This window comes from Zeus faber (assembly GCF_960531495.2).
Source record: "Zeus faber genome assembly, chromosome: 5".
NCBI lineage: Eukaryota > Metazoa > Chordata > Actinopteri > Zeiformes > Zeidae > Zeus > Zeus faber.
In genome coordinates, this window is record NC_137192.1 from 28,083,256 (window position 1) to 28,093,561 (window position 10,306).

General features: G+C 47.4%; 3 protein-coding genes across 4 annotated transcripts; 1 reads left to right on the forward strand and 2 right to left on the reverse strand.

The window, feature by feature from the left end:
• The first annotated feature begins 925 nt into the window (after nt 1-925).
• aqp7 (aquaporin 7) lies at nt 926-4,595 on the forward strand. The gene is made up of 6 exons (XM_080000839.1): nt 926-1,354; nt 2,771-2,897; nt 2,988-3,125; nt 3,273-3,391; nt 3,534-3,751; nt 3,894-4,595. The coding sequence occupies exons 1-6, from the start codon at nt 1,211-1,213 to the stop codon at nt 4,075-4,077; spliced, it is 930 nt and encodes a 309-aa protein (XP_079856965.1). The 5' UTR covers nt 926-1,210; the 3' UTR covers nt 4,078-4,595.
• Nucleotides 4,596-4,750: 155 nt separating this feature from the next.
• Nucleotides 4,751-10,081, reverse strand: tpgs2 (tubulin polyglutamylase complex subunit 2). 2 transcript variants are annotated; one of them, XM_080000842.1, is made up of 7 exons: nt 9,946-10,081; nt 9,670-9,749; nt 9,484-9,571; nt 8,850-8,990; nt 8,456-8,569; nt 8,193-8,356; nt 4,751-5,234 (listed from the first exon to the last, which is right to left on the reverse strand). In XM_080000842.1, exons 1-7 carry the CDS (start codon nt 10,001-10,003, stop codon nt 5,013-5,015), a joined length of 867 nt encoding a protein of 288 aa, XP_079856968.1. In that variant the 5' UTR covers nt 10,004-10,081; the 3' UTR covers nt 4,751-5,012. The 2 variants fall into 2 exon arrangements, with proteins under 2 accessions (XP_079856968.1, XP_079856967.1); XM_080000841.1 differs by having other exon boundaries at nt 9,928-10,067.
• On the reverse strand, nt 5,098-7,779 carry LOC307230444 (complement C3 alpha chain-like). The gene is made up of 2 exons (XM_080000843.1): nt 6,819-7,779; nt 5,098-6,672 (listed from the first exon to the last, which is right to left on the reverse strand). The coding sequence occupies exons 1-2, from the start codon at nt 6,911-6,913 to the stop codon at nt 6,201-6,203; spliced, it is 567 nt and encodes a 188-aa protein (XP_079856969.1). The 5' UTR covers nt 6,914-7,779; the 3' UTR covers nt 5,098-6,200.
• Nucleotides 10,082-10,306: the final 225 nt, after the last annotated feature.

Consider the following 10,306-nt stretch of genomic DNA (forward strand, 5'->3'; position numbering starts at 1 on the left):
CGATAATCTGTGAAATATAACCCCCATTGGCTATAATCTGTCAAATATCACCATTAAGAGTGAAATCAAGTCATTTTGAGGCAGAAACAACCTTTCAGTCACAAGGTAGGAGCTGCAATCACTTCAAGATTCAAGATTCAAGATTTTTATTCGTCACTTACATATACATACTTTCATACATATATGCAGTGAAATGTAATGCAACGCACCCGGTGATAACACACAATATGTCTTAGGGAAAAAATTCTAATAGCCCAACTGACTGACTCCTAAAACGTAATACAGTAAGTCGAATACTTATTGAATGAAATAAAAATATATAGAATAAAATAAAATACAATAAAAAAAAAAATGAAATAAAATGGAATAGATAGAGGGAATATGCTTATGTATATGGAATAGGCAATTATGTATATACAGATATGTGCATTAAAGTGGCATGTGAATAAAGTGAATTGTATGAGCCTATGTGTGTGGCTCGGTGAGGACCCCTGGTGAGGTCAGCATTGACAGTTCTTTGACACTTTTTGGCAAATGCAAAACGAAATGTTCCTGGCTTTAATCTTATACAACCCTCATGAATTAAACCAAGTCATTTTTAGACATAAATAAGGTTTCGGTGACAATGCGGACGCGGCAAGCCTTTGGCCGCAATCCGTTTTCGGCGGTCGATCACTGTTTGGCACGACACCGGCTGAGGACGGAGCCCCGCCCCCTGGCAACGTGATTGGTCGAGGCATATAGGAAGCGAGCGAAAGTGAAACGCCCCGTTTTACACACATTCCAGCGCAGCTCCCTTTGTGGGCCTGCTCAGCCCCCACCCCCACCCCCACCCCCACCACCACCACCACCACCACTCAAACCTGGGACCAATAAAGGAGATTGCACCACGTGCTAGTGAGAGAGAGAGTGAGTGAGTGTGTGTGGCTGACTGACTGACCACAAGTGGGTCATAGATAGAGGAGGGGTTTGGGAATCCGGGGCTGTGAAATGTGCGCCACCCACATGGGGTCGGCACCACACGAGGAGGCGCTTTTCAAAGAGAGCGGGGCCGAGGTGCAGACGCCGGCTTGCGGACCGGTCGCGGGGGGTTCCTCGTAGGGCGTGGGGGGAGCGCCGCGAAAAGGCCGCGACGCATTCTGGACCGCGGGCCTCGCGCCCAACGATCGCCACCCGACATCGGACGACGGGGAAGGGGCGCGGTGGCGAAATGGGAACGATGGATCCCGTGGGATCGGAGGACCCCGAAAGACCTCGCCAGAAAAGAGGCGGCAAAGCTCTGCCTGCGGCTTGCCTGCGGAGTACGTTCGTCCGAGTGGGACTTGCCGAGACTCTTTGCACATACGTCATGATGGTAAGACAATTATTTTTCAGGGGGAACGGCCGACACCCTGACGTGCCCCCACAACCGCCGCCACGGAAACCGCATAACGTTGATACCGTTAGTCGTTTGTTCTGGTTGCAGTTTGCGGAATGTGTAGCGCACCATTGATCGTCAGTGTCCGAGCCTCCAGCCTACGGTAGCACGTCATGTGCCCCTGGCCGCGCTGACGTTCACACTCTAACGAAACGCGTTCTCAATTCCCCCGGGAGCGCAGTCTCCGGTCACATGACGGCTTGGCGGGCGGGGATTGGTTCACCGGAGGGCGTGAGCCGGGGAAATGGGGTCAAGTGCCAGGAAAGGGTCACAGAGGTCGCCTGTTGTTTCAAGTTCAAGGGATTATTTGTCACATACATATACATAGTCATACATATATGTAGTGAAATGTCATGACACCCGGCGATTACGCACAATAAGCTCTAAAGTCCAGTCGCGCCGTGTTCAACCAGCCAAAGAGGGCACATGTCACTCCGCTGCTCATCGAGCTCCACTGGTTACCTGTAGCCGCCCGCATCAAGTTCAAGTCTCTGATGCTGGCCTACAGAGTGATTGCTGGGAATGCTCCCGCCTACTTAGATGCTCTTGTAAGAGCACATGTTGCCCCCCGGATGCTGCGCTCGTCAAATGAGCGTCGCCTGGCTCTGCCGGCCATACAGCCACGGCAATCCAGGCTATTCTCATTTGTAGTTCCACGTTGGTGGAACGAGCTGCCAAAAATGACCAGAGCGGGGACCTCCCTCTCTGTCTTTAAGAAGCACTTGAAGACCCAGCTCTTTAGGGAGTACCTCCTGTCCTAACCTACAATAACTTAGCACCACCTTACAGTATTTATTGTTACACTAATGTTGTTGTTACACTAATCTCTGTCGCAATGTAGCTCGAATGTTATTCTCCCTTGTAAGTCGCTTTGGATAAAAGCGTCTGCTAAATGACTAAATATAAAAGCTCTAAAAATACCAAAATGTGCGTAATCGACACAAGGTGCTGGCGCAGGCAGCCGCAAGGGGAGGCGCCATAACAAAGCGTGTACTCAGCCCTGGGTCAGAAAGTGGGGGGGGGGCACACGCAGACACCCACACATAGCTGGGACGTATTGCCACACAATGTGTGGGCATTCAGACCCACGCCCTCAACCTGGGGTGGGCACCAGCATGGTGGTCCAAGCGAGTCAAGAGTCGCGCTGCTACAGATTTGTAGGTGCCTTTCATGGGGCCACGGCAGAGGTCCAGAAGATTACATATTCGATTTCAGAGTTCATTTGACTTCAAATGTATCAATGTTTAATAAATGTGACGCTTTTCTTTCAACTTTCATGTGAAGTCTTTCATCTTGCTATGATGTCACCCCCATATGGATGGTTTGTGAGCCTCCTTGTGACTCTGTGTCTAGGTGTTTGGCCTGGGCTCTGTGGCGCAGGTCGTAACTGGACACGGCGCATTTGGACAATACCTTAGCATCAACTTGGGATTTGGCCTCGGCGTTGCCATGGGAGTGCATATTGGGGGGAAGGTCTCAGGTATGAGAAAACATGCTCTTTGCAATGCCCACATCAAAATAATGGCAGGCAGTGGCAGAGGATAATGTGTCGCCCGCTTCCCTCCCTCAGGTGCTCACATGAATGCAGCAGTGTCTTTGGCCATGTGTGTGTTCGGTCGTCTCAAGTGGAAGATGCTCCCTCTCTATGTTTTCTCCCAGTTTCTTGGCTCATTTTTGGCAGCAGGGACAATTTATACAATTTACTTTGGTAAGAATGTACGTCTATCCGGTGAAGACTTGTATAGTACTTTTCATGAAATCACACTTGGCACTGTCATTCTCATCGTTCAAATTATTATTATTTTTTAATCGTTCAGCTAATATTCTATCCTGTCAATGTTGTCGCCGCTTGCAGATGCCATTCATGAGTACAGTGATGGGACTTTAACTGTGACCGGTACCAAAGCCACAGCCGGGATCTTTGCCACCTACCCGGCATCGTACCTTTCGGTGCATGCCGGGTTCATTGACCAGGTTGCCATCGAATTAGATCAAACCATTATCACCCTCACGCTGTCTTGACTTGGCACGTGTTCTATTCCCCTCCCCGTGGGTTCACAGCTGGCTTTGCGTACGTTTGTATGTTGGCTGCGGTTTCTGTTTGGGTGTGTTTCAGATGTTTGGCACAGCCATGCTTCTGCTTTGCCTGATGGCTCTGTCCGACCAGAGGAACAAGCCGGCCGCGGAGGGCAGCGAGCCAGTCATGGTCGGGCTCCTGGTGCTGCTCGTCGGCATCTCACTGGGCAGCAACAGTGGCTACGCCATCAACCCCACCAGAGACCTGGCTCCTCGAATCTTTACTGCCATAGCTGGCTGGGGCACGGACGTATTCAGGTACAGTATGTCAGGGTATTTAATTTACTGTTTCAGATGGGACTGTGCCGCTGCTCCATACCACAGACTATATATATATATAATTTAGACAATTACTAATCAATCAGGTCTTTTTTTTTTTTTAATTCTTCCTCTTTTGCAGGGCTGGAAAAGGGTGGTGGTGGGTGCCCATCGTGGCTCCGTCACTAGGAGGTGTCATGGGCGCAGGGCTGTACAAGGCCTTGGTTGAGCTTCATCACCCTCCTCTGTGTGACCAGGTGGGGGACACGGAGGAGACCCACCAGCTGGAGATCCACAAGAGCAGCCGTGCGGATGCTTGTGAGTGACGGATCCCAAACACACAATACCAGTGTGAGGGAGTTGTATGTGTCTTTCTAGCTGCTCTGGTTTTTGTGTGCAACCCATGCACTCCATGACGAGAAACTGGACCAACAACAGAGCAGCGGTGAAGTGCCATATGTCCTTACTATGTACGTGTAACATGTAAATAGACGTCTGACTCGTGGTGCTTTGAATGAAATTCTGTTCAACTAAAACTTGGTATTAAAGATCATACTACATAAATAGTCGTACATTTTAAGATATAAGTACATATTTTGTCACAATAAGAACACTATGACAGGTTGTTGGAATTCTATTCAGGCAGATTTCTTGTATTCTTACACACTTTATTTGTCAAGGACTATGAATAAGTGAAATGTGGATAACAGGTGGCTACTAATTTATCTATGCCAACTAGCAAGGGCTAGTCCTTTTATCTAATTGTCTTATCTTTTTATTTTTATTTTTATTTTTTTATTTGTATTACTTTTAGCACCATCATTTCCGGGATGAATACTAGAATCTCTCAGCATAATCATGCAAGGGAGCATGCACACCCACCCACACACCAAGACAAATAAAGAAAAGCCTGTGTGCTGTAGAAATACTACAATTAAAATGAAGTCAAAGAACCCAGTGCCGTAAACAGAGGTAACACAACAGGTAAACAGGACAGGTGGCTCTTACTGGAGGAAACGCTTTCCACCAGAACAGGCTTGAGCTATTTCCAGCAACCTCAATCTACAGCAACTCAGCGTTTTGTGGTTCAACAAGAAATAAGTCAGTGTTTCAAGGACCGGTTGAAAACCTGGAGTCGTGAGACGGACCTCCTCCTCGTCCTCACGGTATGGACCGTGAGTCACCCACAGCAGCAGCAGCATCACCACTTTCTCTTCGGAGACACTTTTGGCCCCGTGCTTATTTCCTCGGCCACCCCCCTTCACCGTCTCGTCGTGGCGTGTTTGGCGCCGCCGCCCGGGCCCTTGGCGGCGCTGCCTCCTGCGCTGCTCGGCGTGGGCGGCTTCTTCTTGGGCGTCGCCACTTTCGATCTTCCCTTGAAGGCCTTGGTGGGGTCCAGCGTGTTGATGGGGGCCTCCCCCACGGGGTCAGTGGAGCTGGGCTCGCAGTGAAAGGTCAGCGGCTGGTACAGCGAACCCCACTGCTGTGGAGGAGCACAAGGGAAGACGCGACGCTAAGCACCTGAGGCAACATGATACAGCTGTGTGGAACACGGAGACAAGCTGCCAATATTCAATCCTTAAAGAAAAGTGCCGTACCAAACCTTTTTTCTATTTTTCATACTGAGATATTGTATGTGTATGTATACAAAAATATATATTTTTGCCAAAGATACTTGATTAGCTTCATGAGAAAACTGGGCTCCTCTGTGCAATGGGAACACTGCCATGGGTAGTATTGTGGAATAGTGCTGATCGCCCTTGTGCAACATCTGTTCTCACTTCCCTGAATACAGATCTCCACAGCTTTATATTCAAACTGACGTTTTATATTTCCGATAGAACTAGCTCTCGATGGTCTTCCTTTTTGGGGAGATTGTCTCCAACAATAGAGGAACGACTTTCGCCACGCTCGGATGACACTGCCGGTTTTGTTGAGCTCATTCAAAATCAGAACCCGAATAAATGTATTCCCTCTGGACTTTTGCAAACAGTTCAAGTTCAAGAGATTATTTGTCACATAAATATACATACGGTCATACATATATGCAGTGAAATGTCATGACACCCGGTGATTATGCACAATAAGCTCTATAAGCTCTAAAAATACCAAAATGTGCGTAATCGACACAAGGTGCTCGCGCAGGCAGCCGCAAGGGGAGGCGCCACAATCATGATCTGGGTTCTATAATTATTTAGTATAAGCGGTTTAAAAAAAAAAAAAAAAAAAAAAGAAAGGAAAAAAAGTATTGACTGGGCTCCGGCACGGAAGCCGGTACCAGCGTAGCCCGGTGAGGGAGTGGGGTCACCGGGGATTGTGGGTACCTGGAGCAGCGGCTTTGAGGAGCGGACGCACGGGATCAAAGTATCTCTCCCCCCCAGCAGAGCCAGAGCGTAGGAGGAGATGGCCACGCTGTACGGCCTCCTCAGCGGGAGCATGAGCTGCCTCTTCAGGTGGCCGGTCGTCCTACGGACCGCCGTCTGCGCCTCCCGCTACACTGGATCCCCGCCCGCCTGGCTTCGGCCAGCGCGATGAGGACGAACGCTGTCAGGGTGGTCTCGGCTTCTCGGCCGTGGAGCCCGCCCGTCATGGTGGTGCTGTACACTGGGTTGTCCTCCCTGAAGCTCGCAGATGGGTTGTGCTTGTTCTTCAGCAGGTAGAGCAGGGGGTCGCACACCTGCTGCTTGTCCACGGCGATGAGAGATTGAGCCATGGAGAAAACCTTCACCACGTAGGCCGTGATCCATGTACTCGCACCCTCCTTCCTGTAGGGGGGGTAGGCGGCGTCACCCGGTAAGCGGTACATCAGCTGTTTCTCATAGCCTCTCTTGATGTAGTTGAGGGCCTCCGCCTTGCGCTGCACCCCGACGCTCTCCCAGCCGTTGCTCCGGTTTATTAGGAATTTGTTTTGGTGAGGGAGACTATAAATAATACAATAAAATTGAATAAAAAATAAATAAAATTAAAAATAAAATAGTCAAATCGCTGTAAGCTGTTAATACAGTGTTGACTTACTGTTAAGTAAGAACAGGTTACAAGTCAAGGTTGTTGTTTTGAAGGTCCTCACATGATCTGTCTTACCACGTTATTTAGTTTGCTGCCACTCCCTTGCCTCTCCTGGACTATGGGGACGTCTCGTACATGGAGCCTCACTCCCTCCATCTGCTGTACGCTGTCTATCACGGGGCTCAGAGGTTCATAACCGATGGTCAACCCCTCACACACCGTTGTACTCTGTATTCATGATCCGTGCGCAGATCTTGGCACCGGTGTCCCTTCATTTATATGTATCTTCATTTATATTTATCTTCATTCAAATCTACATTTAAAATGTCACTCGAACGGTGCTGCGGTCGCCTTTGCTCTCAAGGCTTCATCACTCTCGCCGTCCCCTCTGTCCGGGGGGGACCATCTCCTGCTCCACCCCCTCACCCTGGAACACGCTGCAGCAGGAACCCAAGCTGGCCTGCAAGATTCCCCTTCGGAGATTTTAAAATACTTTTTAAGAAGTATGGAGAAAGCGTCCCTGGGGGTTAGCTGAATTGGATGACCACTCTGGCATTTATCACTTTGATGATTCCTGCTGTATTTTGTCTTCGTATTGAAAGTCCTGTCTGTCTAACTTTGTATTACTGCTGCTGTTGTTTTGACCAGGTCTTACTTGAGAATGAGACCCTGTGTCTCAATGACATCACCTGTCTAAATAAAGGTTAAATGAAGACATTAATAAAAAAAAGTTTCATTCCTTCACTCTGTTAAAATAATCTGTGTTGTCTGGCCATTGGTTATTCTTGTCTCGTGGTTTTGGCGTTGCTTTGTTGCAATTTCTCGTATCGACTATCAGTTATTCGTTCATTCGTTTGATAGATTTTCAAGATTTTCTTCCAACACATGCATCCTGCCATATTTTTGTTTCATTGAGTAGCAGTTAATTTTTCAGGTTAAACTGCTTAAAAATGTTCAGCTTTTTTTTCCATTATCCTGTCATTTTTTATTGTATATTTCACTGTTCCCCACATAGTGACATTTTTATATTTCTATATTTTTATTCTATTGTTTGAATATCACCTACTGTATTATTTTTCTATATCTATCTATCTATCTATCTATCTATCTATCTATGTAGCAGTCTGTCTGTCTATGTCTATTTTTCTGTCTGTCTGCCTGCCTGTCTGTCTGTCTGTATGTCTGTCTATTTTTCTACATATCTATCTATCTAGCTATCTATCTATACATCTATCTATACATTCATTCATTCATCTAACCCTAACAGAGAATAAATTAAATAAATCAGTTTTATAGAACTTCAGATATTCCATTTTTTTCATGTGGCGATGCATAATAAATATAATGTCGACTACCCTGAAGGAGGAGATAAAAACCAAGGAGCACCAAAACCGAAGCAAACTGCCTGGTGGTTGCTCCCCGGGCCAGTGCCTACCTTGGCTTGGGGACTGGGACCGTATGGGGTGAAGGCGTACTGCCACTCAGGAAGGCCCAGGTGGGTGATCATCAGCCGGTAGTAGGAGGTGAAGGTAGGCGTCAGGTAGTGCCAGTAAAGTGAGCGGTCCAGAAACCAGATGTCGCTTTGCTGGGCCACAACGCCTGCAAAAAGACGAACATTTGGCTTCGATCAATCAACGCAAGAGAAGTGATAATGACTTTATATTCTGAAAGTTGAAAGGACGGGTGTCTGCAGAACACCTTGGCTGCAGTTTCTGTAGACCAGGCACACTTTGCCATTCCCCCCGCAGGAATCCAGCTCGAAAATCCGGCTCTGAGCATCAAAATGGGGCACGGCAGGACAGACTTCTGACCCTGCCGGAGAGATAAGATGTGTGTGTATGATATTTTTTCATACCTATGTTTTGTTTTTCACTTAGGTCACAGTGAGAGTACACAATTCTATTTTTATTGAAAGGGATTTGGTAAAAGCTAGACATGGGTTTGGAGTATGTTGTTTAATTCCATATTCCTGGTATTCAAATGAAAATGAGCTAAATAGTAACCTTTAGAAACCAATATCAAAGTTAAGGAATCGTGTGAAAAAATGTAATGATCCCCAAAACTGTACTGAACCAGTGGAGTACACTTTTACCACTTTCTGTGCTGTTCCTCTCCCAATCCAGGTCAGCAAGTGTGGGTGCATTGGGAAGAGAGAAGAGTGATATTGGAGGAAGCAGCGGGCGAAGCCTGGCCACGCTGTTTATCACCATGCAGCCGACAGGCACACACTCGTCTGTGACACACGCACACACACACACACACACACACACAGAGAAAAATGCTCATGTCACAACAACAAGGTCATAGACAATACTATCATTGTAATAATTCAGTAATACCATTGTAAAATGATGGTATACATTTATCATCCTGTACAGAAATATCCCGTCTATATTTATATTCATACCACCCGTACCAACCAACACTAGCAACCAACCAATCACAACATTTTAGTTTATCCAACATATTAAGTTTATTTCTGTATATTTGGTTTATGATAATATATTTTCTTTATCTATATCTGCACTACAATGGACCAACCGGTACCAACGCAATTTCCTTTTATATGGGAATGCACCGGGATGCATTTCAATTCTGACACATGCTAGACTTTTGGAAAAACGGATCCCGGCATGCAGGCATGAACGAGGTTTTGAGATAAATATCACTGATCCTATCAGTAAAAGTAAAAAAACAGCCGAGTCACACATGGCGATGACACTTACTATCCAGCTTGACGCTCCATGTGAGTGTGAACCCATCGGTCGTCAAGTAGAAATCCCGCAGGTCTTCTGGCAGAATACAGGTGTTTTTCTACGGGGGGGGACGAGCACATTTTAGAGATTTGGGGGATCACGCACGCGAGGATTAAACCGCAGCAGGATCTCTGATGTGTTGTCGTTGTTTATCACCTGTTCCCATGACAACAGGCACCTCTTCTCTGCGGGCTCCCTCTCCACAAACCGCACGTCGGCCACACCCGGCATGCTCTCTGTTAAATGATATGAAATGGTATCAAATGAAATTAAAGTAAGTGATCATATCGCGAAGCGTAAACAATGACAACACATCAGAATGTTTCGGGTTCCACCCCGACGGACACCGTATAACAGCAGCCTTTTCGCTAGTTGCCATTAAGAGCGTCCCCGTCAGAAGGAACAGCTACACACCGAGTATTCGGGTAATACCGAGTGTGAGCCTTTCGGCAACACATTTAAAAGGCGAGTCGTCTTTCGTTTCCTCCATTTATTAAAGACTGCGAGGCGCAAGAAGACGGCGCAGCCTCGGTGCGTCGGCCATTCGGAGCGCGTTCGGAGCCGCAGAAGTCCGACGACGAGCCGAGATGTGGGAGTTGTAGTTCAATGAACGAGTCGTTTTCAAGAACGACCAATAGGGTCACGATGCGTCACCAAAAAGGGACGTCAGCGACAACACGGACATCTGCGAATTGTAGTTCAACCAAAAGAGGTTCGTTGAAGGTGACAACCAATAGGAGCACGGTGCGTCATCAAAAGAGGCGGGAATAGAATCCCTTCGCAACGCTTGGCT